The sequence below is a fragment of the Vanacampus margaritifer genome, chromosome 7, assembly GCF_051991255.1.
Source record: "Vanacampus margaritifer isolate UIUO_Vmar chromosome 7, RoL_Vmar_1.0, whole genome shotgun sequence".
Lineage (NCBI taxonomy): Eukaryota > Metazoa > Chordata > Actinopteri > Syngnathiformes > Syngnathidae > Vanacampus > Vanacampus margaritifer.
This window is the reverse complement of record NC_135438.1, coordinates 21938780-21966759: the sequence shown is the minus strand read 5'-3', so window position 1 is coordinate 21966759 and position 27980 is coordinate 21938780. Positions and strand designations below refer to the sequence as shown.

General features: G+C 39.0%; 1 protein-coding gene and 1 long non-coding RNA gene across 5 annotated transcripts in view; one reads left to right on the top strand and one right to left on the bottom strand.

Moving 5' to 3' along the window:
• Window positions 1–262: 262 nt before the first annotated feature.
• On the bottom strand, window positions 263–20777 carry LOC144055145 (coiled-coil domain-containing protein 40-like). Of its 4 annotated transcripts, none has more exons than XM_077570875.1 (25): window positions 20638–20777; window positions 19703–19779; window positions 17345–17411; window positions 17071–17189; window positions 16858–16945; window positions 16590–16723; window positions 15006–15093; window positions 14111–14244; window positions 13918–14005; window positions 13700–13821; window positions 13476–13559; window positions 13131–13350; window positions 11645–11802; window positions 9850–9972; window positions 9408–9529; window positions 7973–8216; window positions 7712–7894; window positions 5771–6016; window positions 3517–3730; window positions 3257–3426; window positions 3093–3184; window positions 2830–2944; window positions 982–1170; window positions 856–903; window positions 263–746 (listed from the first exon to the last, which is right to left on the bottom strand). In XM_077570875.1, the coding sequence occupies exons 2-25, from the start codon at window positions 19772–19774 to the stop codon at window positions 510–512; spliced, it is 3357 nt and encodes a 1118-aa protein (XP_077427001.1). In that variant the 5' UTR covers window positions 19775–19779; window positions 20638–20777; the 3' UTR covers window positions 263–509. The 4 variants fall into 4 exon arrangements, with proteins under 4 accessions (XP_077427001.1, XP_077427000.1, XP_077426999.1 ...); XM_077570874.1 differs by having other exon boundaries at window positions 20581–20708; XM_077570873.1 differs by lacking the exon at window positions 20638–20777 and adding an exon at window positions 20266–20342.
• The window catches only part of LOC144055146 (uncharacterized), a 21084-nt gene continuing 13492 nt past the window's right edge, over window positions 20389–27980 (top strand). Inside the window, exons 1-2 of the long non-coding RNA XR_013294782.1 lie at window positions 20389–20545; window positions 23874–24146. This is a non-coding gene — a long non-coding RNA (uncharacterized LOC144055146). The remainder of the gene's footprint in view (window positions 20546–23873; window positions 24147–27980) is intronic.

The following is a 27980-nucleotide window of genomic DNA, read 5'->3' as shown; positions in this document are numbered from 1 at the left end:
CACAGGCACGGGGAGAACACGCAAACTCCACCTAGGAAGGCCGAAGTCCAGACTCGATCTCACGTCCTCAGCAATGGGAGGCGGACGTGTTAACCAGTCAACTACCGTGCCGCCACTCGCATATATACCGGGAAGAAAGATATTGTAAATGAATTGCTAGAACCTTGCAGCATTAGGGCATCCTGAGAGACAGCAGTTTTTTAATGTCTTAAGATCAGAGGAAATTTGCAGCTGGTAAAACCTAACCACAAGTCACAAAAACTGTTCGTACAAATCATGTCTTTATTACTGACCTACATTATGGTAAGTGGTAACTCTTCATCAACCAATAATGCTCTTGTATTCTTCTTCTTTCCCTTTGGGCTTTTCCCTTCAGGGGTCGCCATAGCGAATCAGTTACCTCCATCTAACCCTGTCCTCTGCATCCTCTGTTCTCAAACCAACTACCTTCATGTCCTCTTTATGTAATGTCCTCTCTTTTATAATGCTCTTGTATTGCTGTTGCTTATTTATCTGATTGTGTTGGTGCCTCCTTCGTCGGAGTCTGCGTGTTCTGTCAGTGAGCGCAACACCTTCCAGAGTGACCCTTGGTGCTTGGGCATCTCTACCCACACGCGCTGAATGATACTGCTGACACTATGCACTCGTTCCGTCTCAACCTGCAGAGCAGCTTGAAGTGAAGCAGTGGTGGATGGTGTTCCATCAATCATCTCCTGAATACTCTTGGCCTTGTTCTTAAATTCTTCCTGGAAATTAAAATTGCACACAACATAGAAAGCTGACAGGACCAGAAATGAAGTTTGAATTTCCAGCTCATAGAAAAAGTCTTAAGATAAAAAGGATGCTCTGACTTACCTGACCATCTTGCAGCTCTCTGATCTCCTGGTCATACTCTTTCACTAACTGAAACATACAAACTTTACACGTCAGGTAGTTGTACAATGGCCCTCAATACATACACTGTATGCCCGGATTCCCCACCTTGTGTATTTCTTTGATCTTTCGCCGGAGGCCATTATTCAGCAGATTTAGCTCACCCGTGGTGGTAGGCTTTTTAGTACTACGAGCTAAGACATCGTTGCGCTCTACGATGTATCCCCTCCGTTCCACAACTGATACACTGTCCCGCATCAGCTGCTCACGCTGCTTTAACAGCAGATTGAGCCAACGCTGCAATTTAAACACATGCTCAGTACATACTCCACAAACTCTCAACATTTGTAAACTGCATGAGCAACTCCTAGAAAGTTTTTGCACACACTGTGGAAAAAAACAAAACAATTAGAAGTTCTCTCTGTTAATATTTTTTTTCATTTCATGTTTTAAAGAGCCCTACTGACAAACGTACATGCCAATGTAACAGCGTAGGACACACGCAGTTTGGGGGTTCGGATCCTCGTTCAAAGACATCTGTGCACACACGTATGTGTATATATATATATATATATATATATATATATATATATATATATATATATATATATTTTACAGCTATCTAGATCCATAATTCATTAGAAACAAATAGAGCCATCTTTGAAAGAGGCCTGTGAGCTACACAGGTGTGTTATTCAGACCAACTATATAAAGCCTAGTTATGCACGTTCCATCCTAATAATGCACATTCCATTTCAAAACAGGAGCTATAAGTTATCTGAGACGATAGGTGAATTTGACACCATAATTTTCCTTACAATAATATGTTCTGTGATTTCAATTTTTTGCTCTGTAATCAAAAGCATTTGTTATGGTCCCTGAAATATAAAAAAATTGAATGCTAAAAAACATATACATATATATATATATATATATATATATATATAAACTTATGGGACACCCAGTACATACTTGTTGTAGACATTTAAAAGGGAAGTCAACCATAAACATTCCTTGACAATATGTTATATATGACCTCACTAGTCTAAACATGACATTCTGATTAATATTACATTTGTGGAATATGAAGCAAAATCCATCCGTTTTTATCCATCTCAGGGGGCGGCCATTTTGCCACTTGCTATCAAGTGAAAATGACATCAAAGTTGCCCAGGTCTCAGGTAACAACCAATCACAGCTCAGCTTCAGAAAGCGGTGATTGGTCATTGCCTGAGTTCTGAGCAACTGTGATGTCATCTTCAGTCAACAGCAAGTGTCAAAATGGCCGCCTTCTGATATTGATAAAAACTGATGGATTTTGCCGAATAACTCATACTCCACTAACGCAATATAAATCAGGATACTGTATTTAGACTAGTGGGGCTGCGTAGAACATATTATTGTCAAGAAATTTGAGTTGAAAGTTGACTTTCCCTTTAACGAGAGATATTAGTATAAAATATATATAATTTTAAATTTTAGATTGAAACAGCTCATTAATGCAGCGTATATTACAAAACTTTTGATGATGTAAATGCGAAGGATTCTCTGCGATGGATTCTCTTACCCATTGCTAACTGCAGAGCAGATCACCCATGTACACAAACCTCACCATGTGCTCAATTGCAGAATAGCGCTTAGATGCATTATAACAAATAATGTCCAGAACGCCACTGAAATACTGCTGACCACACCCAACCGATGCCAGAAATACCAAAGAAGGTGCCTTTTCAGACGTACTGAATATTCCCTTGGGTTGTCAGGAAAACGTATTACTGCGTTTAGCATGTCCCAGCCCCACAATGTAGTGGAGATGACCTGCCACAACCATTCTGCCAATTGCACTTGCTTATACAGTATAGAATAAAAAAGACCCTGGGACAAATGAGGAATTTCAAACATGACATACTGTATTGTGACTATTACACATCTGTAAGGGCAAGAGTGTGTCCATACCTCCATCCGGTGAACATCATCCCTCATTATTTGGATGTCTCCTTGATCCTCTTGCACAACTAAACGTGTCTCTTTCATAACATGGGTCTTCTTTTCCCACAGCATGATCTGACGCCTATCACATCAAACACAGGCATATTTGCATAGTTCGCTTTATTGGATGTGTTATAATATATATTTATATATATATGTGGAATGTCTCAGGAATTGGCTTTTAGTTGTCTTGAGCAAAAAAAGGAATTGATATCGAGCAAACAACTGACTCAGCCTCCACCAAACTGCTGATAAGTATCTCTTTTTCCTCCTGGGTCTTCTCCAGTTTTGCTTCCATCTCTATCGACTCCCTCTCTGCTTCCTAAACATGATGTTGTGACACAGTAGCATTCAGCAACAATTTGTTGAAAGAGATTGAGTAGCAACAGTATACCTTAAGCTTGTGAAGGAAGTCAGTCTCCATCATAGCGTTCTCCTGCTCCAATGCTTGGCGCAGCTGCGTGTTCTTCATTAGAAGAGTGTTGAGCTTTAGCAAATCTCTTTGAAGCATCTTATTGCTCCTCTCCACTTCATTCTCCTCACGATGCAGGATTTCAAGCTGGCCTGCAAGAAAGAAATCACACTCAGGAATTATGTGTTGCAAATATTGCATATCTGACCATTTGTGTTTGCTTCATTGACTATGTAACATACGTTCCAGATAAATCTTCTTCTGACAGATCACTGTGTATTTTGTCTGCAGTTTGTTATATTCCTTGTTGTGTGTCTGTATCTCCAGGGTTAATCCTATAAGTGTTCCTTGATGATTCAGCCACAGCTGCTGATCATTCTTGATTTTCTGTGATAATGCGTCAATTTGAGTCTTTATTGCTTCTACCTTGATTTGCAGCGGACTGAGATCTTCGTGCTGAAAACACACACACACACACACACACACATAGACACATATATATATAAATATATTAGGCTACGTTCACACTGCAGGTCTTAATGCTCAATTCCGATATTGTGGTGAAATCCGATTTTTTTGAGTAAGCGTTCACATTACATATTACTCAGTCTGTCTGCTGTGTGGACGTAATGCGTCCCCAAAGTGAACCGTATAAGCAGACTACGTCACACACAACGCTGTGTTTGCGGAAGTAAATATGTATGGCCCAGCGTGTATATGTATGGTCGTCGAGGCTCATATTTTTACCATTTCATATCTACAGAGAAGTGATGCAGGAGGGGGTAGAAATACTATTTCGAGAAAATGAAGCGAGCCTGTTTGAGCACCTCATCTCACGGTGACCTCTCCTTTTTTTTTTCCTCCTTACAATGACGTCACGTCATTGCCACGCGTAATAAATGAGACGTCTGCGTGGCTAAATTACTAATATCACCACCACAAAAGCCATCTTTATACTTCATGTTTCTAGTGGGAATAAATATAAAGTCACAACTGTTACAACAACTTTGCCGATTCACGTACGTCTACTTTCCTGAGCCGTGCAGACCTCGGGGATGCATCAAGCATAAATCAAGTTTTAATGCCCCCGCCGGTGCGGACGCTGCAGAGCTCATATTGGACTTTTGATGACGTCAAGGTCGGATATATGCGACCTGACCGTTCAGACAAAAATTCGGATATGCATCCGATCTAGGACCACAAATGTAAGGCTGCGTTCACACTGCAGCTCAATTCCGATTTTTTCACAAATATCAGATTTTTTCATGTAGTGTGAACGGTACAATTCCGATTTTTTTCACACCCGACCTGGGCCTCTTCTGTATGTGGATATGTATACGATGCATCTGCACTGTGAACGCTCATCCACACGCATCCGGTTCATATGTCATCAAAAGTCTGATATGCGCTCTGCGCGGGTTGCAGTGAGTGCTTGGAAGGGAGACTACTAACACTTCTGTGAATATATACAAAGCTGTTTTGAGTAACAGTGTTAATTTTTTATTTGTCTTTAATCTAATCACACTTGAAACATGAAATTTAGAGCTGCAGATGGTTCATCACGAACGGCGATGACGCGACGTCATCTTCAGTAGACTTCTCAATGAAATGAGGAGGTTGAGGAGTGTCCCCTCATTTCCCCCAAATATTTCTATTACCTCTTCCAACCTGGCTACTCTAGCAACATGAGATGAAAAAAATAAGTCCAACAGATTTCTGTTGCTGTTTGTAAACAGCACATTCAAAACTGACGCACGAGGAAGCCGAGGAAAGCAGCCAACCAGGAGCGAGCGTGAAAACAGTCTACCAACCAGGAGAGGGCGTTAGCACAGCTAAATTTGCATATATCGCTTGCCACAGCGGTTTGGCTGGCGTTAAAACATTGCAAGTCGGGTTACTTCCGTGAACATTTTTTTGGATGTACGTCACTCGACGTGTGCTCTTTGCGCATGCGAGTCACATCACGGGGGCGTTGCGTTCACATTAGATGTCACATTTGTTTTTTTAATCTGAACAGTACATAAAAAAATCGGATTTAACAAAAAATCTGAATTGGACATCACGCCCTGCAGTGTGAACGTAGCCAAAGTGACTCAGGTCGGATATGAAAAAATCGGAATTGAGCCATTCAGACCGACATAAAAAGGTAAAGATACTGGGCATTTGGGCAAAAAAATCCGGTCTGGGTTGCATTTGCCTGCAGTGTTAGATGACAAAGATAAACTGCAACATGCAGGTCTGGTCAGGGAGAATCCCAACAATAGCCATCAATCTGTTGCCATCATCTGGGTCAGATTATTTTCCAGCAAGTGTGCGGATGGGATGGTTGCTGAGTACAGTTTGTGCCTCCTCGTGAAGTCAATTTCTTGACACATTAACCCATCAGTACCAAAGGTTTTCCTTGCTTTTGAATGTAAATATCTAGGATGCCAAGAACTTTAATTCCTACACTACAATGATTTTTTTAATAATTGGGAAGTTAAAAAAATTACTTACCCCAGTTCGAGCTGCAATCATATCAATTTTCTTGTTGATGTTTGAAATGTTGGTCTGCTTCTGTGCGATGAGTGCATCGATAGATGAACTGTTAGTCTGGTTAGATGCAACCACCTTGTTGTACTTTCTAATTTCTTCATCAAGCTCCTTCTGAGTTCGAGCCAAGTTTTCCAGTTTCTCGTTGATCACATTGCTCTCCAGGGCAGCCGCCATTACTGAACTCTCCAATTGCCACAACTGAAAGACCTAAATGAAGAAAGGGAATCCGGAACATGATGAAGGCTGATTTCATATGTTAATTCAAATCTATTTGCACTTGTGTGACTTGCTGTACTCCCACCTCTGGTGGGTACACAGGTTTACTGTACCTTTTGCTATCCAAAGGAAGAACATTTAATTTTCTGCATAGTACTATACATCGCTGCCATCGATAGACAATTCTAATTCACAATATTTAAATAATAAAAAACATTTAGAATAATTCTGTAAGAATATGTCATGTGTTCGTTCTTCCACTTTTAACCTAACTATCTATACAGCACTTAATTTAATTTCCCAGTGAACTAAACCAAACTGAAAACTGTCACCATAAAACCAAGACATTAACCAAACCATGGATTTAGTGAACCGTTTTACCCCTCATGCAAATACATTTCCGGGTCTTACGCGACACATATTGATCAATTCCCTTTGGTGGTTGCTAAGTGATGCAGCATCACCGTGTAGGTGGATTTAATTTTTAAAAACATATTGTATGTCTGTATAATGTACACTGAGACCCACTCATTCATTTGTGCTGCTCAGCTGCGAGGTCACAGGGCCGTCACCCTACTGAAACTGTCCCAGGGGCACTGTCGCCAGGAAAATTTCCGCTGACTGCCCATTAATTTTCAGTAGAGCCGACACAATGAGAAGACACGCAGGCCACAAGACGGCCACTAATGCAAACTAAACAAGCAGCTGTTTTCCGTATGAAATCAATCAAGTGAATATGCTTTTAAATATTAACAGATCATTCAAAGTTACAGGCAAAAACAAATATGAAAAAAAATGCTTGCAAACGGGGCAATCTGCTCAAATTTTCAACTCAAATTTTCTTGCAAAACCAATAAAAGGATAACGAAGTATAATATATAATATAATATATATATAATATAATAATAATAATAATAATGATTGGGGGTGTCAAGCGATTTTTTTATTTTTTTATCGTAATTAATCACATGACTTTTTTAGTTAATTCACAATTGCAAATTTCATATCTGTTCTAAATGTACAATAAAATGTAGAATACTAATATTTTTTATAGTTTTCATACTCTTGTTAACATAAAAGTGGGGGAAAATGTTAAACTAATAGAAATATGGCTGGATCTTTTAGTCATTGATACAGTCATTTCATATATAAAATTTGTTAAAATTAAAAAGATGTACTATACTGTAAAAACATGTGATATTAATTTGTGTCGAGGTAATTTTTCTGCCACTAGATGGCATACTTGCTTTTGTAAGATATTGGTGACAGCTCAGTGCACTTTTCTTTTCATATTAGGAGCTAGAACTAATCTTTAACTAAAAGTAACTTGTGAAATTCTGCACATTTTTAAAATTGTCAAATACAACTTGAAGCCAGCATCCACAAATATATGCATTATTGTTGAATTTATTAGTGCTAAATTTTGACGCGGCCGTGTCTGCTGCGTTGCGACTGGAATTCCCCCAATACAGGCTTTCCAAGTAAGGGGCGGTCATTAATCGCGTGTTAAAAAATGTTGTGGTGTTAAAGGAACTTTACATTAACAAAAACGAGATTGACTGATTATCTGCAACTCATTGTTTTACTTGCTTATACTGTACTTTGAGATATTCTTTCAGTGGCCTCAGTTTATGGTACAAATAGTGTGACTTTTATGTGAATTAACTATGCCCTTTAGAAGTTTACCTTCTCTTTCTTGAGCGCGGCTTTCTTGTTGGTGAGTCGCTGGTAATACTGAGCAGCCTTGTTGTCCATGAGCTTCTGCAGCATTTGGGTCGTGATGGAGTTCTCTAACTCCAGGTGCTTATTTTTGTTCTTCTCCAGCATTCGCCTCTGTTCAGTCAACTTAACCTGTAGGCCGTTATCCTCCTGAATGATTCAAAGACAAGACATTTTCATTATCCGTTCGATAAATTCGTAGCCGTTCCTTAATAGTCTCCTGTCAACCTTAGTGAGTTGTTCGAGTGTTCGCTCTGTCTGGCCCAGAGCACGCATGTAGGTGTTGTATTGGTCCTGCAGATCTTCATGCTGGGTCTGCTTCTGCTTGATCATATTTTTGGTGACATCGAGGTCCAACTGGGCGCAGTTAAGAAGCATGGTAAACGTCTCGCTTTTCTCTTGCAGTTCAGAGAGGCATTTCTTGTTGCCTTCAATCTCTCTGTCCAGCACGATCACTTCGTGCTCAGCCACACTATGGGAAACATGGCAAGCATGACTCTATTGATCCATCAAATGCACCATTGTCAAACATTTGGTTATTTCATGTACTGTAGTTGCTGTCAATAGGACAGTGTGCACTCAAATTTGGACTTTATCATGTGTTTGATGATGGCATGAGCATATTTATCAAGTTATTTTGTAAAAGTTTATTACAGTTTAGTAAGTCAAAATAACGTGTAGATATAGACACAGATAGATAGATAGATAGATAGATAGATAGATAGATAGATAGATAGATAGATAGATAGATAGATAGATAGATAGATAGATAGATAGATAGATAGATAGGCAGACAGGCAAACAGACAGACAAGATACTTGTCTTTACTATGTTATTTTTAACAAGCTAGAAACTCATGGGTGAAGTGTATTTCTGCCTGATGAAAGTTTTTGTGAATGTGTCATTCTGACGATTTCTAAGAGAAAACCCAGCCAAACACAGGAACAAAGGTCTTATTTGGCAACACAAGCCACAGTGACTCGCACAGCCTCATGCATTATGAAATTTGGACTTTGCGAGGGGGTGGAGATTGGAGAAGATGTACTATGAGCTGAACTGGTTCATTTCAAAATTTGTGAACTGAACTTTGAATGAGTTTGTGTTGAAAATGAACTTTCTCATCACTGCTTACAGTTGGCACTCTTTTGAAGGTGTGTAGCGCTTTGGATCTGTGGTGACTTTCAGAACTTCTTGAAAATGTAATTCGTCACAAACAACACACATCAGCACTTTTTTTCTAATCCTAAGGAGACGTTTGGCGACAAAGTGATGTGGAAGCATGTACTGTACTGTAGGAACGTAAATGTAATTGTTTCTTCACCGTGACAGTAATTTAAAGCCTTTATCAAATTGGAGGTTGAAATATTTTAGGGTGTTCTCATTCTCTCACAGTCTCAACGACCATTTAAAAATAGCTACATGCAAATTCTTAAAAGTGCAAATGATATGTAGACTTTGGAAACACTGGTGTAGTTTAGAACATAAGGTTGTGCTGCTTTCTTACTCACCTCTATAGTAGCATAGAGTGGGCTATAAAAATGTACAATGAATCATTAACCTCTGTAATTTTATGACACATCGAGGGGATGAAAAAAATGTGAGTAGCCACCCAATTCCTATTATACAGGAACATGTAATTCCAATATTTGTAAAACATTCTTACTTAACAGCCTCTCGTATTGCCCCAAATTCTACATCTTGCTTCCTCATATTGAGCAGGCTGCTGTTCCACTGCTGCAGCAACTGCTTTTGTCCCATCGCCAGAGACTCCATTTGCATTTCAGCCTGAACAAACATTTGCATAAAAGACAAAGGGGTTAGTCTTTCATGGGAATAATAAAATATATCTATCGATCCAACCATTTTCTACACCGCTTGTCTTTATTAGAGTGACTGCCAGGTAAGTAGAGCTTTTTCCAGCTGACTTGGGGAGAGTGGCTGGGTAGGCTACATCCTAGACTGGTCGCCGATCAGTCGCAAGGTACATATAAACGGACATTCATTCCCACTCACATTCACACCTACAGGCAATTTAGAGGCTTCAGCTAACCTGATCTTTTGGGATGTTGGAGGATTGTGGCCATTTTGTGCAGTATTAACTGTACCTCAGAAAGAGCCTCTTTGGTTGCTTGTGTAGTCTCTGCTTGGGCATTGGTCTGGGCCTCATATAGGTCCATCTGTTCTGTCAGTCTGTCCAATTCCTTAGTGAGGCGCTCTACAAATATATCCTGTTGGTAGAACAATTGTCAAGAACATTTAATCAGCATCCATTGAGTAATTAAGAAACACTTAAAACATTTTATACAGTGAGCCAGAGAGCATTCATAAATTTGCCAGTTCACATATTTTTTAGGGGGAACTTATTCTATTTTATTCTCTGACAAACTCACCTATTCACTTTTTTTGTTTTTATGGTCAAGCTATATCCAAACTAAAAACTATTGCTTTGGCATCATCTTGTGGATCTTTGGTCCAAGGAACTATGTTGAAGTGAGGATTGCCGTTACATTTTGGTAGGCATTAGTGTTATCTAGTGATGGGTCGTAACGTGCTGAGGCTTCAGAGTTTGTCAAGTAATACAGGAAGAAATTTATGAAGCACATACTGAGGCGTGATTCATTCCGGGTCAATGACGTCACCAATGACGTGTGACACAGCATATCAAGCGCAATGCTTCTTCGCAAAAGTTGTGTGTCAGTGGGTGTTTTGAGTGTAACTAACACACTTATTTTATTTTATTTTAGTGATGGACCTTGCTGTTAAAAAAAAAAAAGTTAGCTCCGGTTTGGCAACACTGAGCCGATCTCTGCGAATAAGGTATTCCACAATATACGTTCCTCAAACAAATCTCGTACACAGAAACATTTCAAGACTTGGATATGTCCAAAGAGAAGACGCTGAGGACGTTTAACGGCTGTAATGTATATGCCAAGTCTGGAGTGGCGCTGTGGCGCAGCCACAGGGAGTTAACGGAAAGCGTAGAAGAATCAGCACAGAAGACTGACACTTTTTTATTTTTATTTTATTGCAATCTATACAGAACAAACATGGCTTTCCGTGTATCAAAACAACATGAAAAAGACGAACACAGGGGAAGTGACAATGGTGGGTGATTCAATTACTACACCGCTTGTTGAATGTGGGAGTAAAGAAGCAAAATATTTTGTTGCAAAAGCATAAGCAAACTAAGAAGTCTGTGCAAAACGACACGGCTATCCGCCATTGTTGTTGACAGACTGACGGTTCGCGTATATATATATATATATGTATATATATGTGTTTGAAATTGCCTGCCACTGAAAATGTTTCTAGACAAGAAAATAGTTTTCTGCTATGCACAAGTAAATTTAAGCAATAAAAACGTGATCATATAAAAAAGGGAAACCGTATGGTGGTTTGTTAACTTTTGAATTTATTATCTCTTCAATCAAGTAACCAAGTGCAAAGAGCCTAGAGTAGGGACTTAGAATGTTGATACTATGACGGAAAAAAGCTAGGGAGTTGGTTGACATGATAATTAAGACAAAGGTTGACAATTTGTGCGTCCAGGAGACCAAGTAGAAAGAGAGTAAAATGGAGGATACATAAGATAGGGTTAAATGAAAAAAGGTCAAGCTGAAAGGAAAAGAAAAACTGCTCTTTAACCAAGCAAAACTGTATTTCATCCGAGCATTTGATTATTCAATGGAGTTTTCATTAGGATACTCAAGCTGAAATATTCCATAGATACAGCCTGCTTCAAAGAAGAAGTTATTTCTTGGCTTGGCTTGGTTTTAGGTGTCTTCTGATGGGAAAAATCTTACCATTGGATTTATTTTAGTTCCACTAATTTTAATGGGGAAAACTTTATGAAACAGATTGTGACTGTGTGTCCGCTGCATTTCATTTGAACCAGTTCACCTGCTTGAGCTTCAGTTCTTCAGCCTTTGATTTCTTGGTCCGTAATATTTTTGTGACATTCCTTGTTGCTTTGACATTAGATTGCAAATCTTCACTGATTTCTTGTGTGAAGACGACGTGCAGATTCACTTTTTCTAGCTCTGTCTGCAACTTGGACACTACGCAACAAAAACACAGACATGTTAATAGAGCCTCTCACGTTGACATCTGCTGCTTAAATGTACTGTATAATGGAATGCAGTATAGTCCCACCATCAAAAATTGTTGTAACAGCCAGGTTTTATCGATTCAGGGCCTTAAGAATACAATGGCCATCATTACTGAGAATCCTTCACAGGCTTGTATACAAATACAAGTAGTTGGGTCTCTGGAGTGCCCGCATGTTGTCCACACTGTGGGCTCTGCTTCTGCTACTAGAAGGAAGCAGCCGGCAGCTACAAGCACCAGCCACAGCAAACACCCACCGCTGAGGGAGGCAGCTGCTTAATGCCGGTAGGGACGCACCCACGGGATACAAACCACTAGTTGTCAATCTTACAAAAGTCTGTGTTACCATTAGCCTATTAGTATCTGCATCTAATATGATCCAATGTTACTGTGGAAAGAAATATGCTGTAAAAACAGTATGTATCATTCTTTATGTTTGCCCAAAAGAATGCCAGACGTTATCAAGGCATCTTGAAGCTGTTTTTACATAGTGAAATAATGCCTCTCCTTTACAATCTAAAGTCATCTTCCTTTGGTAAATCTTTCTTGAAAGTTATATCATCTGATATTAGTAACTTGTGCTTCTTGCCAAGCCTCAAAGGTCACTGTTTCATTTGTGCTATAATATTCAACAGATCAAAATCTATCCACAACAATACAACATGTCCATGGTAACTAAAGTTCAAAGATCAGGTTGCTTCGTTCTGTCACTGTGTCCGGGCAATGCCGGGCACACATACTTAGAAACTGCAAGCAAACATTTACTCACCATGGCTTGCAAAAAGCTGACTAAAAAAGCTTGGTACCGTGTTCTTAAGGTGAGGAAGAACATATTGGAGCCCTTCTGTCGCTGGTGGGTGTATGATAATAATGGAGTTGATTTCTCTGGAATATCTTACAAATATTCTACAATATTACAAAGAAGCTCAATTAAAAATTAAAAAATCTGGCAATCACACTTGTATCAACCATACTTTGAACACCTTTCTACTTGAATGCACTTTTAATATTGCACAAACAATCTCTTAAACCTAACAGGATTGTAGATGCTATATATGATAATGTTGTGCTTCCCTGTGCCTCTCTGTTAATCTCTGTTGATCTAAGATGTATTTTATTTACTTTTTAAAATATATATATAATTTGTTGTTGCTATTTTTTTATTAGCTTGATATATAGTACATTGGTATTGGTTAAGTACATGTTTATGTTTTTATGATACCATTTATGTAAAAGTAAGGGGGAACAAAACTAACCCAAATATGGGTGACTGTCTCACCATTGGCCCTGGTCTTGGTGCACCGATTGGTGATGCTGGAATGGCAAGCCTTAATTGCCTTCAGTTCATCTATTATCTGTCTATGTTTTTCTTCAGCCACAATTTTAGTCTTCTGTTGCTCATCTAGTATTGTCTGGAGTCTTTTTAACCTCTGCTGTTCCATGTACAATTCTAAATATAAATCCTCTGTTTGGGTTGCCTCTGTCTTCTCCAATCCCCTCTGCACAGGTTACACAAATAGCAACATTAGACTTTTACCTGATTGTGTATGTGAGCAAGTCCAACACAGTGACTTAGATCTTAAAATGTTAGAAATTGACAAATATTATACATGGAGTATCTCACCTGTTCTCTTAGTTCCATGGTAAGCCTATCAAGTTCCTTGACAAGTTGAATCTTAAGTGCTTCTTGCTTCTTTGCCACCATGGGCTGTTAGTAAATGAAAAAAAATAATCAGAGCCCTAAGTCCATACTATTATCTGCATAAATAAGAGACATGTGTGTGCTAATGTATAACAATGTTTTATCTGCCACAAATAATTATTACAAATAAAGGAAAAGTCACAAACATGTTCAGCATCAAGAATAACAAAGTCTTCTTCCTCGTCATCATCTATAACTGGCTCCCCATCCTCATTTCCCTCGAGTATGTTAAAGGTTGATGACAGACCTTCAGAATAGCTGTCCTGTCCTGAAACAATAGTTGGAAGAGGGTGTGGGGGGGATTATTAACTTGCATTTCATTTTCATCAATCTCTATAACCCAGTTGTTTTGTAACAAACAGACCAGAATGAAAGTTCACAACAGAGTCTTCTTCAGCAACACTGCTTTCTAGTTGTGATCCCACATCAACTGACCCAGATCCAGGCTGATCCTGTGACAACAATGACAGTGCCGTGTTAAAGACTGGTTTAAAAACAAACCGAAAAAAGATCCTAAAACACTTTGTTTAGATATCTTAACAGTGCCAAATGTGTACCTGTGGAAAGAGAGACACGTTAACTTCACTGTAATCTGCAGTTTGGTTATTTCTATACTGCTGCTCGGTTTCTTCGTCTTCTGCCCCCATTTCCCCACCATCTTCTACTTGGTTTTCAGCTTGCTCCATTGGTGCTGTAGAAATAGTACATTTTAAAAACAAGCAGATGACATTGTGATTCCATTCTCATATACAATAGGGTGGATTATTATTGCTAACTTGCATTTAAATTAGGGGTGCTAAAATTAGTGCGTTTAATTTTGAATTAATTTAAAGTTCCTTTAACGCCACAAAGTTTTTTAACGCGTGATCAATGACCGCCCCTTACTTGAAAAGCCTGTACTGGGGGAATTCCAGTCGCAACATTTAATGAATTTAATAATAATGCATAATTGCATATATTTGTGGAGACTGGGGTCAAGTTGTACTTTAGTTTGAGTTTCACAAGTGACTTCATGTTAAAGATTAGATAGCTCTTAATATGAAAGAAAAATGCACTGAGCTGTCACCGTCTAACAAATGCAATTATGCCGTCTAGTGGCAGAAAAATTACCTCAACACAAATCAATATCACTCGTTTTTTTACAGTATGGTACATCTTTTTAATTTTAAACCAATTTTATGAATTATTATGAAATTACTGTATCAATGACTAAAAGCTGTAGCCATGTTTCTATTAGTTTAACATTTTTTCCACTTTTATGTTAACAAGAGTGTGAACTTTAGACAACATTTTTATTGTATATTTAGCACAGATATAAAATTTGCGATTAATTGTGAGTTAACTATTGAAGTCATGCGATTAATTACGATTAAAAAATGTAATCGCCTGACACCTCTCATTTAAATGTTATCAATAGCTTAACATAACCCAGTAGTGTTTTAATAAACAGACCAGAATGAATGTTCACAACAGCGCCTTCATCAGCAACACTGCTATCTGGCTGTGTGGCCACATCAACTGGCTGAGATCCAGGTTGATCCTGTGACAACAATGACAGTGACAGGTTAGAGACGATGAATCTGATGGTGATTTTGTGTTCATCGTTTGGTTGAAGAAATAAATGATTAAAATATGTTAAACCATGTTATTTAGGCAGAAGTGGAATGTAACAAAGTAAAATTACTTCATTACTGTATTTAAGTAAATTTTGTATCTGAAGTACTTGTAAACTTATGAAGGAATACTTTTTACTTTCTTTACTACATTTGAGAGTGGGTATCTTTACTTTTTACTCCACTACTTTTCCAATTGTGTTTACGTTACATACTACTTTTTCCCCCACCGTTTTTCTAAATACTGTATTTTGTCATGCATGAGACATTTGACTACAGCGCTGCACCGCTCCAGTGGCAGGTGATCAACTAATGGAAATCATGGGTGAGCCTACATGACATACGCCATTAAATGAAGCCTAGCTGAGCGGGCACCTGATGGCAAAATAGGCAACACGACGAATGATATTTTTCTGGATAACTGCAGCCCCGACAGGAGCCAGAAAGATGACGAAGAGCCTTCCGACAAAGAGACTGTTGACCCAGGGCACTACTTGACAAGAGCTATATTTGTGTCTGGGAAGCAAAATGACTCCAGTGTTTTTGAACAAAGGCGGTATTGGAAACGCCAGAACTGCATGCATTCAAAAACTTGCCGTCAAATCAACAAAATATACATATTAAAAATATATATATATATTTTTAAACTTGTGAAAGTAACCATTTATTTTCCACTTTTTAACCCACCTCTCATCTTGTTTACTGCACTCAGTTCTAAATAAATATATTCGTGCAGTATTTTTATGCTAGTTATTTCTATGGATATATTCTAGTATGATTTAAGCATTTTTAATTGATATTTACGTTTAAAAAAAAAGTCAAGTTGAGTACTTTTACTTAAGTAGATTTTTTTAAGCGGAAGTCAAACAATAAACAATATAAACAACCTTAAACAATAATATATTATATGTGATCTCACTGGTCTAAACATGATATTCTGATTAATATTACATTTGTGGAATATGAGTTAAGCAGCAAAATCCAGCCATTCTTATCCATCACAGGCAGCAGCCATTTTGCTACTTGCTGTCAACTGAAGATGACATCAATGTTGATCAGGGCTCAGGTAACGATTACAGCTCACCTGTTTTCTGAAGCTGAGCTGTGATTGGTTGTTACCTGAGACATGAGCAACATTGATGTCATCTTCAGTCGACAGCAATTGGCAATATGGCCGCCGCCTGCGATGGATAAAAATGCTGGATTTTGCTTCATAACTCAAATTACACTAACACAATATCAACCAGAATCCTATATTTAGGGGCTTGCAAAAATATAAAAAAAAATGGGGTTGGGGTGGGGGGTTGACTTCTCTTTTAAGTAATTTTTTCACCAATATCTGTACTTTTACTTAGGTAAAAAAAAAAAGTGAGTACTTCATCAACCAATGTTTCGAGATATTGTGACAGTCCCAAACATGTACCTGTGGAAAGGGAGACACACTTGGTTCACCATCATTTGCAGCTTGGTAATTTCCATCCTGCTGCTCGGTTTCTTCCTCTTTTACCCCCGTTCCCCCATCATCTTCTATCTGGTCTTCAGCTCTCTCCGTTGGCGCTGATGAAATAGTACATTTTCAAAACAATCATGAGAACATTGTGATTCCATTCTCATATATAATTGGTTGGATTATTAACTTATATATTTTTTATCTATAGCTTTACAACCCAGTCGTTTTGTAATAAACAGACCAGACTCAATGTTCGCAAGAGAGTCTTCTTCAGCAACACTGCTATCTAGTTGTGATCCCGCATCAACTGACTCAGATCCAGGCTGATCCTTTGACAAGAAGATACAGTGACTGGTTAAAGACAATGTCTTGATGGTGAGTTTGTGTTCATTATCTGGTTAAAGAAATAAATGAATAAGATATTGTAAATATTTTGACAGCACCATACATGTACCTGTGGAAAGGGAGACACATTTGCAGCTTGATCATTTCCATCCTGTTGCTCGGTTTCAACCTCTTCTGCCACCATTCCCTCACCATTTTCTCCCTGGTCTTCAGCTATCTCCATTGGGGCTAATGAATTAGTAAGTTTTCGAAACAGTCAGATGACATTATCATTCAATTTTCATGCACAATTGCTTGGATTACTATTATTATGAACTTGCATTTATTTTTTATTTTTTTTATCAATATATCTTTATAACCCAGTATTTTTGTAATAAACAGACCAGGGTCTTCTTCGGCACTACTATCTGGCTGTGTGCCCACATCAACTGGCTGAGTTCCAGGCTGATCCTGTAACAACAATGACAGTGACAGGTTTAAAACAAAGGGCTCTATTTTCATAAGATTGGCGGAAGTGTGGTCAGCGAAAAAAATGGGCGCATCTCAATTTTCCAATTCTGCGCTATTCGGAGCCCGCCTTTCTGGGTTGGGTGTTCATGTGTGCATCTAGCAATTTGGTAACAGAAAGTCGACTGCGCTCATCAGTCTTTAAGACAGAAAAAGCATCTCAATTTTTGTGCCGGGGCAAGTGTTAGTCTAGCCTCTGTGCTTGGGAATTGGATATAGGTACATGGTGCGCCTCCCTGGCCATTCCAACATCTCTAGCTGTTGCGCCCATCAGTACATGGCCAATAAATAGTCACAAAAAGTAGACTAATGCTACATTCGAGGAAGGTGGGAAGTCGGAAAAGTATGACTTCATACCAGGAAGTATGCACGGGAACTTGGAAATCCGAGTTGCGAAGTCGGAAAAAAAAAAGGACCCCAACTTCAGCAGGTTTAAATCTGATGTCACAAAGACAAAGACCGTGAATGGCAAAACATAATTTCCATGATTATAAACACATTTATTTATGTATGTATTTATCATAACATTTTAGTTATTTGAAAAAAAACTTCACACAACTCAACGTGATTTCAATTGACTGTGTTAACCAGAACAACATTTGATCAGAATCAGCCATTTTTGTTGTTTACATAGGCTTTGAATGCTTTGAGGTCAAAACTGGGAGACTGACTTCTCGCCTTCCTCGAATGGTATTATGTCGGAAAAGTCCAACTTCCTACTTTTCCTGCAGACATTTTAGACTGCTTAAAAGGAGGTTCATTTTGCAGCCAGCGCAGGTGATATAATGAGATTTTGGCATTTGATAGAGGCGCGGGCAGTAATATCGGCACGCTGTGGACATTGTGTGGTGTAATGTTATCGTATTTCATTTGTAAATTTGACAACAGCGTGGGACAATTCCTCGGAATCATTGAAGAAATTAATTAATTAGACAGATTATTATCATTATCATACTAAATATATTTTTTTTTCAACAATGACTAGGGGTTGTTGATTCATTATTGTGATTTTTTTAAAACTCTAAATTTAGAAAATAAAATACTTCCCAGTAAACTTGTACATGTATACTGTAAGATTTGATGGAAATATATTTGTTTTGTTGAATATTTACATAATAAATGGATGTTTAGACTTTAAACATCAATTCAGCCGCATATTGAATCAATACAAGAATTGTGCGCTGTAATATCACGATATATTGCAGAATCTATTTTTTTAACAGCCCTAATAATGAGTGGTGGGGGTTGTGACGAACACACCGAGGGTGGGTCCCACACGTCGTGGATGCAAAGTAGTTTCAAATTGCCTGGATCACAACATCCGCACAGGGAAATATTTAAGTTTATCTGCCAAGGTCATGCACGACCCGAGCAAGTCTATCTCTGTTTCTGCAATGTCAAGCCCAGCGTACTCAGGTTTACTGACTGCAAATGAGTGATGCCGCTACGATTGGCCGAAAAAACACTTTGTTCTAGCCCACAAAGGTGCACAACAGCGCAAACGCCTATTACGCCCAATTCTGCCAGCGTAAAGTCTACTAAAATAACATAAGAAAGAAAACTCCACCCATGCGTACAGCTTTGCTGCATTCGAGGAAGGTGGGAAGTCGGATTTATCCCACTCGGATTGCTCCAGTTCTGTCTTCAAAGCGTTAGAGGCAAATGTAAACAACAAAGACGGCTGATTCCGATTAATTGTTTGTTTTCTGGTTAACACAGTAAGTCCAGATCACATTGTGTTACGTGAACCTATTTCAACTTACTAAATTAAAGTAATAATGCATACGTATAAATAAATATCTGTTTAAAATATTTTAAATTGTGTTTTGCCATTCATGGCCTGTCTCTCCATGGGGCTCGCCTTTGTCGAATGACGTCAGATTAAAGTCGGTCGGTGAAGTCGGGTCCTTTTTTACCCCCAACTTGGCAACTCAGATGTATGAGTTCAAGGGGGCGTTTTCGTGCTCACTTGCTGGTATGAAGTCAGAAAAGTCTGACTTCCTACTTTCCTCGAATGCAGCATTAGACTTCGTTTTGCACTAGACTTGCACTGACAACGAAAATAAAGGCACATGACTCTGATGGTGATTTTGTGTTCATCATTTGGTTTAAGAAGTAAATCAATAAAATATCCTAAAATATATTGTCTATGTATTTAGACAGTGCCAAACATGTACCTCTGGAAAGTGAGACACTTTTGCTTCACCATCATTTGCGGCTTGTCCATTTCCTACCTGTTGCTCGGTTTCGTCCTCTTCTGCCTCCATTGCACTCTCATCTTCTCCCTGGTCTTCAGCTCTTTCCATTGGGGCTAATAAAATGGTAACATTTCAAAACAGTCAGATGACATTGTAATATTGTATTAATATTTACACCAACGTGTAAGAAAATTGATGTATCCCACATCACATGGCTGTAATTTCCAAATGCAAAAGTCACTCTTATTTCAAATCCGTTATTGAACTGTCTACAAATCATTTTTCTAAGTTGCTTGACTACATTAAGTGGCAAGAGAGCTGGGGCCTAAACATGCACAAAAAACTGCTCTTGCTCTATTGTATTGTATGAATATTGCATTGTCTATGTAACAGTTTTGTTTTAAGTATTTTTAGTAGTTAGTTAGTAGTTTTAAGTATTTTTTTGCTTTGTTTTGTTTACTGCCTTTACTGCTTTTTGTATTGTGTTGTTAATCAACATGTAGACGCGTTTTTCAGAATTTATTGGTAATTATTATTATTGTATTTTTTTTTAAACTACAATTCAAGCTAACCTAAAATCTGAATATTTCTGTGCTTACCGATATACTCTGATGGTTTAATTCAAATGTTAAAATTTCTATGCCGAGTCAATCTGTGACCTAGCACTGCAATATTGTATGTACAATGGCACACCTTAAAGAGACGTCATAAAGAGAGGAACCAATGAATTTCTTTGAACGCAAATCATTTTTGCTCGTCTGATTGTGACTGATGATTTGGGAGTACGTTTGCAGTATGCAGTACGTGTCACTATCAATAATTAACACATCACGTACGTGCGCGAATGACTGACGTTCAACACAACTAATCACAAACAAGGTAACACAACTTGTCAAGCCTGTGAAAATTCAAACCTGTTTTCACGCCGACGTGGTTCTGATATAGCCTATGTTGCTACTGTGTCTCGCTACCTTAAGCTGTTTATCGAAAGACGTCGTTGATTCCATTTATTGAAATATGACGCCTTTGTATCGCGTCATGATCATCCCTTCAAAAAAAGGATCGCTGCATGGAAACGACTGCATATTCCATACTATTACTATTAAGTCCCCTGTTTTACCACTTGCTATCCATCACAGTGCAAGGCTGTTGTTAGCTAGGCTAGCCGCTAAGTTTTGTTAAATTACTCAAAGCCCCAACAAACATTTATTCCATATCTCACCTCACAGGTGACCTCAGCCACAAATGCACAATTTATTGTTTTCTATTACTTAATACGTTGCAGGGCACATTTGAATATCCCCTCTGTAAATGATGAAATGAAAATGTGTATTTTAGTTCTGCGTGATTTAAATGTAAATCATGTTGGCAGTATATAACTAAAGCACCCAAAAATAGTACCTTATTGTTTGTTGTTGAGGAACTAATTTTTGGCATAATGGCATGCCATGACATTCAAATGCCACATCGGGGCAGCAAATGGACGTGACTGTGTGAAGGAGGTAGTGCTTGAGTCACAACAGCATTGTTCTATTTGGAAAAGTAGGCAGCGATTGCCTTTGTTTTGTTCTCTTTCTCGCATCATGTGCACCAGAAAACAGGGCAGCCGATGCTCCCCACACATCTACATCATAATTGAATGTAATATTTATGGCAATAATTTACTGCAATTGTTGACTTTAATGAAGGCCTACATTAAAATACTGCCCTCCCATTTTTGTCAATGTACAGTAGGTTGCAAATATCTGTAACTAACTGGATATGTACCAGTCATGTATGTTTCACATCCAACCACTGTATGTGCACCTGAGTGATGTGGCTGATTCCTGACAATAATCAACAAAAAGGCATTAATGTAAGTAGTGTTTGAGCTTCTGTCACACCTTTTGACTTGTACTCTATTTTAACACAGACATGTAAAACAAAAAAAGAAAGAAAAGGCTGGGTTGTCATGTATAAAAAAATAATAATTTACTTGACCTTTGCTTTGCCTTTGTTTTAAACAATTACTCTCGATGCATCGTACATGGTCTACACCAGGGATGGCCAACATTGGAGGAGGGTGGGGGGCACAATTTTCATTAGCACTACTTCGGGGCACACATAGTACCACACACTTCCGAAACCAGATGTATGACAAAATAAATAAATAAGTAATTTTAAATAAGGAACACGATGTGCATGTCTGTTCTTTTAATTGTACTAATGTATATAGTTGCCCTGCAAAGTCAGTATGTCCCCTTTGCGTCGTGGGTGTGCCATCCATCTGTACAGCCACTTGTTCAACCCACTATATGTGTTTGTTACACTATTAAACATTGAATATAACCATGTTTTTGGAGGTCACAAATTTAGTAACTCCCATGCACTTCAAACAAATTGTCAACTGTTCTCTTGTGGGAAACAAAATTGCTGTTGTTTGTGTATATTTGAGATTACTTAAGGGTTGAAATCTTTCATGGCTGGAAACAGCAAGCATACACTAATACAACTAAGACAATATTGATGTTAGACCCTTTTAAGCCCCTCCTTCCTAATACTGTAATCTATCAGACCATACAGTATGTTTATACAGCAGTTTGAACCTGTGAATAGCTTGTCATTGACTGTTTCAAAGTTTGACTCATTGTCTGATTTAAATGAATTATTTCCACACTACATATGTCAGCTCCTAAACACACAATGCAGTATAGCATATTTGCAAACCTCTTGTATGCAAGCATTTCCGATATGTGACTCTACTGGCAGGCTTGCTTTTCCCCCACAAACCACAACAAGACACGTGTGTGATGTTATCAAACTGTACTTTTGCCTGACACGCTACAGAGGTGTAAAGGCTGCTTCCATTCAAAAGTACTGTACTCTACTATAAAGACTGAGCATGAATGCCTGGAATTGTACCATGCCAAATACTGATTCTGGCTTTGTCTCTCACTGAGAATTCTTCTCCAGTTAGTTAGACTGATAAAGCGGAACAATAATTTACAAAGAAAGGTCACAATACAACAGTGATTCTATTTTTATTGCCCACCATGGTGTAAATCTTTCATTAGTTCAGAGAGAGAACAGAGAAAAACATATTCTTATCTTTCTTCATATTCATCATTAATGATTGTCATTCGCTCGGAGAGTAAAACTGAAACTGAAATAGCCTGTCCTTTTGCAAAGCAGTTAACCTTCTGAGGACCCTGCATGGTATGTAAACATGGGAGTGGCTGCAAATCCACGTGTACGTGCATTTTCAGAGCTAGAGCCGGACAGGAGCGGCATGGGTTCATGCCCTCAGTGAGCTCTGCTTAACAGGGATGTGATTTTTCCGCTAATTCGCGGAATTCCGCTTTTTTTATCCCCCCAATAAAAAAAAAATTCAGATTTTTTTTTTTTAGTAGTTCATTGTGTATGCACATGACTCCGACAGATAACATCTTCTGCTATAACAAAGACATTTGTGGTATGCTCTAATATGAGTTACTTTTCATTTGGTCATGATACAATTATTTGTTCATGAAATTTGAACTCTTCAACATTATTTATGTGTTAACTTAGTAATCACATTAGTTAGATATGATGATATTCTCAGTGATAGTTTTTAAAAGCAAAGGCAGTCCAATGTTTTTGAATGTGACTGATTTTGAGTTGACTAAAACTGCCATTTTATATGGGATAGTTCAATATACATTGAAAATTTATGCTGTTGTTTTGTCTATTTCTTTGTCATGTGAGTGCATTGAAAGTACTTAAAAACACGGAAAACCCATGAGCTCCGGGGGGCTTCGCCCCCCTTTGGCCCCCAGACCCCCGGCTAAATTTTCAGATAATTTCACTTTGGTCAAATCACATCCCTGTGCTTAAGCATAGCATCAACAACACACATCAGAGCGCAGAGTTTGCTTAAACCTGAAAAACATGCTTTTTGACTCATGTCAAATACTTGTGTGCAAATATATGTCTTTCAACTGCAATAACTGTTAACATGTTGGTGATGTTAAATGAACCTCAATATAAGATCATTATTGTATTTGATCACTTAGACAACTTAAATTCATCGCCTGGTAAAAGTCAAATCTAGCATCAAAGTGTTGACACGGTGCAGACTGGACAAGCGCAACTTGCTCACACTGTACATTTGGGTCTGCCCTATTAGTTGTTTATCACTCAAACCCAAGTTATGACTCACACTAGCACTCTCATATTTCTGTTAATCAAGATCACCAACGTCCTCATCGACCAAATGACCGCCAGGCTGATGTCAAGGCGTCCTGGTGATGTGTCCCACAAGGAGGAGGCTCGCGCTCGTGATGCACTCATGACCAATGGAGAGACCTCCTCCTGGTTGGCCTGGGAATGCCTCAGGATCCCCTGGTAGAGCTGGGGAGAAGGGAATCTGGGCTTTCCTGATGAAGATTCTGCCCCCATTACCCGACCACGGATAAGCTCCATAAGATGGATGGAAGGGCCCAGTCGTGAAAGTTGAAAATCTGTAAGTAATTGACAACTTAAAACGATTAGATGCCAGAAGATGGTGTAAAAGCTATATTTTTCTCACAATGATGAAGTTCCCTAATTAATTACCACAGAGATGCCAAAGGAGAAAGCCACAGTAATACTTTTATTGCTTTGGTCTGAGCACAAAAGTGAGCATGTGGTATTTTCAGCCAATAACTGGCGATATAAAAAAATAAAATAAAAAATAATCCAAATAATTTGTGAATATCGTACCAAGCCTACACTGTGTGATCAAGACCATTTCTTATTCAATACTAGGTTGGTGACTCACTGGTGACATTTACCTAATATTGATGGCCACAATCTTGCACAGTTGATGCAAAGTTATAAATACATTCAGTGTTGACAAGACAATTACATGCAATTGCTCATGTTTATTTTATTTATATTTGCATTTGTTGATCTACAAAAAACACACACACAAAACCAAATAACCAGTCCAAAGAGAAAAAAAACCTGGTTCGATTATTGCTCACATGGACAAAAAGCGTGTTCTAACAGGCCGTCTGCAGCAATTATTCCACCCATAAATCAGTCATACCAGCAAATATTTTTCAAAATCTCTGTCTAAAAAAGGACTTTTCGCCAGCTGAAAAGCTGAACACAGCATTGTGAACCACATCGATGATAATTTGTGCCACTGAGCCAGTAGGAGCACATGACAGTAAAATAAAATTAATAGCCAAACCTATTTCTTTGTCATTGCTGTTTTAATGTACAGAAACACAGTATTAAAGCAAATCATCTGTAACATATTTATTTGCAAGGGTAATGTCAGAAGATTAGTTTAAAATGATATGAACTTACGTCCGTCCGTCCGTCTTCTTCCGCTTATCCGGGGTCGGGACGCGGGGGCAGCAGCTTTAGCAGGTAAGCCCAGACTTCCCTCTCCCCAGCCACTTCAGCCAGCTCCTCCGACGGGACCCCAAGGCGTTCCCAGGACAGCCGAGAGACATAGTCTCTCCAGCGTGTCCTGGGTCGTCCCCGGGGCCTCCCGCCAGTAGGACATGCCCGGAACACCTCCCCAGGGAGGCGTCCAGGAGGAGGGGGGGTCCATTACTTGCCCAAAAAAATGTGAATAGCAAGGATTCACTATGTAGTATTTTCTTCTGATATAGCAGGACAAGTGTTTTGTGTGTTACTGTTATCATATGCACCTATGCTGAAAATCATTACACATTGGTCTATTTCTACACAGTCCAATACAAATAAAGATAAATAATGTCAAACATATTTGATGGTCACATTTGGTTAATTGCTCGTCTCCGCTAAAGATGTGCGGGTCGAAAGCTTTCTCCCATCTCTAAATGTGGAAGCACCACCCATTAGATGACCTTCTTTCGCGCAACCAGAAGATAATCAATACCCTCCGGTAATGATGTCATTTAATCGCAGTGGAACTGACAGGACTGGAGTTCTTGTTATGACCCCATTTAATGGGGTTTGTCTCATTACAGGTGTGAATGATTTTACAAAAAATACGTCAATCATCTAAAAAAAATTATGTGGACCAAATTGACCAATCATTGTGATTTGTGAAGTTTAATTACCAGGACAGGAAACTAAATGGAATAGTGATTGTGGACAGTGCAGCCTTATTCTTATATATGCAGATAGTCAACTTCATGGAAACATGCAGCATAAAAAGAGAAATAACTCATGAATCACGATAAAGGCACAATGTATAGAATTTTTCAATTTTCAATGTTCGTTCAAGATCCCGGATACAAGCGGCCAAAATGAGTTTCCTCTGCAGGGTGTCCGGGCTCTCCTTTAGAGATTGGGTGAGAAGCTCGGTCATCCGGGAAGGACTCAGAGTCGAGCCGCTGCTCCTCCACGTTGAGGTGGCACGGGCATCTGGTTTGAGAGGTGTTCCGGGCATGTCCCACCGGTGGGAGACCCTGAGGACAACTCAGGACACGCTAAAGAGACTATGTCTCTCGGCTGGCTTGGGAACGCCTTGGTATCTTGCTGCAGGAACTTGACGAAGTGGAAGTCTGGGATTCCCTGCTAAAGCTGCTGCTCCGCGACCCGACTATAGATAAACAGTGTATGATGGATGGATGGATATTTTATGTCTTGTTATGATATTTTTATATAGAATTGTTGTTGTTAAAAGAGTGTTCAGCCAGTCTGGGTTGAGACGATGCCAGGTTTATCTGAGGTTTCCTAAGTCTATATACTGTATGACAGCACAGAGAACGGGGAAGCTAGCACGTCTGCCACACAATCGAGACATTTTGCACAGTAAATTTGACTCTATTTAGAGTGGGACTAAATAGACTCAGTTTTAGCACTTGGAAGAGAATAAAATATAAAAAATTGAAAATAATGATAAAGTCACTCAAGGATTGAGGAACAAACTCACGACCTTCAGTTTAGGAGACAGCCGATCTACTCCTTGGGCCACGCAGCTCCTGCTGTGTGTTAGTATATCGCTTGTGTCAGCTGGAATCTTCCTAACTCTGAGACCAAAAACAATGTTTTGGGTCAACTCTTGGATATAAGGAAACAGTAGGAGCGGCATACCTCAGGTGGTAGTGTGGCAATCTCCCAAACTGAAGGTTGTGAGTTTGTTCCTCAACCCTTGAGTGTCATTTATTTATTTATATCAACTCTTAATTTTACTCTCTTCCAAATGTAAATATTACTCTAAAACTGAGTCAATTTGGTCCCACTCTAAATAGAGACAAATTTACACGACAGAATTTACTGTGTGGGTTTGAATCTTGGCAGAGGTTCTTGTGGAGTTTGCATGTTCTTGTGGTGCTTGCGTGGGTTTTACCTGGGTGCCCCACTTCCAACAATATTTTTTTTTAATGTTACTCTTAATCTGAATGTGAGTGCTCTGTGAATGGCTCGCGGCCAGTCCATTCATTCACCTGGCCTATCAATTCTGCACCCCTTCAAATTCCAGGTTTTATGAAAACAAATGACATAATTTCACCACAAATTACAAGAGTTCCTAAAGTTAAATTCAAACAGTTCCAAGAGTTCCATGTCTGTGACATGCTTTGGCCATATCTGTGTGATCAAGAATAATAGGTCACATTTCATCCTTTTTTCACAGTCCTCTGAAAGCAGTTTGTGGCGGTGTTCCTCTCTCATGATCTGAAAAGAATGTAATAAACGAAATGTGAAGCAAGGCAAGACAGACAAAGCCTGAAACATAAAGGCAAGAATTTGAGCAGTAGAGTGATTTGTACTACGTGCATTCCTTCTAACCCCAAACTCAGAAGTCCTCATATCCATACGTAGAGCAAATAAAATAATAAAATTAAAGCCGAAAAAATAAGGATGTTGTGGTGACGCAAGCAAAAAAAAACGCTGCAAGCAAGCGTCTGTTTGAATTAAACAGCGAACGCGGGGTGTCCGCCTTTTCTTCTCGCTGGCTTTTCACTGTGTGAGTTTGCAACGGTCAGTTGCAGCAGCTCCCGGGGTCATTGCGCACACCGGAGGAGAGGGGCGTCGCTTGGTGTACAACATTTAAGCGGATCGAAAAAAGACAAAACTGCCGCGTACTGCAGTACAGGTGAGCCACTCTCTCTCCTGCAGCGCCTTCCCTCTTCTTTTTTTTATAAGAGCCCTTCGAATGCTTCCACTTTTTCACTGGCATCACCGTGGCCGTGCTAAATACTTTAGCTAATGCTAGCACTATTGCTAGCAACAGTTTTAAACACGGAAACACTTACTGCTATCTCCGGGTGGCGACAGATCTGTACAGGACGCTGTGTGTGACTTTGCAGTCTGTTCCCGAAACCGATTAGCTGGTGCAGCGCCTTCCCTCTTTTTTTTTTTTATAAGAGCC

Coding starts and splice junctions, on each gene's coding strand:
- LOC144055145 (XM_077570875.1), bottom strand. CDS start 19,774: ATGGAAAGAGCTGAAGACCAGGGAGAAGATGAGAGTGCAATGGAGGCA. Junction 9,973..11,644: donor AAGAACTGAAGCTCAAGCAG/GTGAACTGGTTC, acceptor TTCTACCAACAG/GATATATTTGTAGAGCGCCT. Junction 904..981: donor AGATCAAAGAAATACACAAG/GTGGGGAATCCG, acceptor TGTATGTTTCAG/TTAGTGAAAGAGTATGACCA.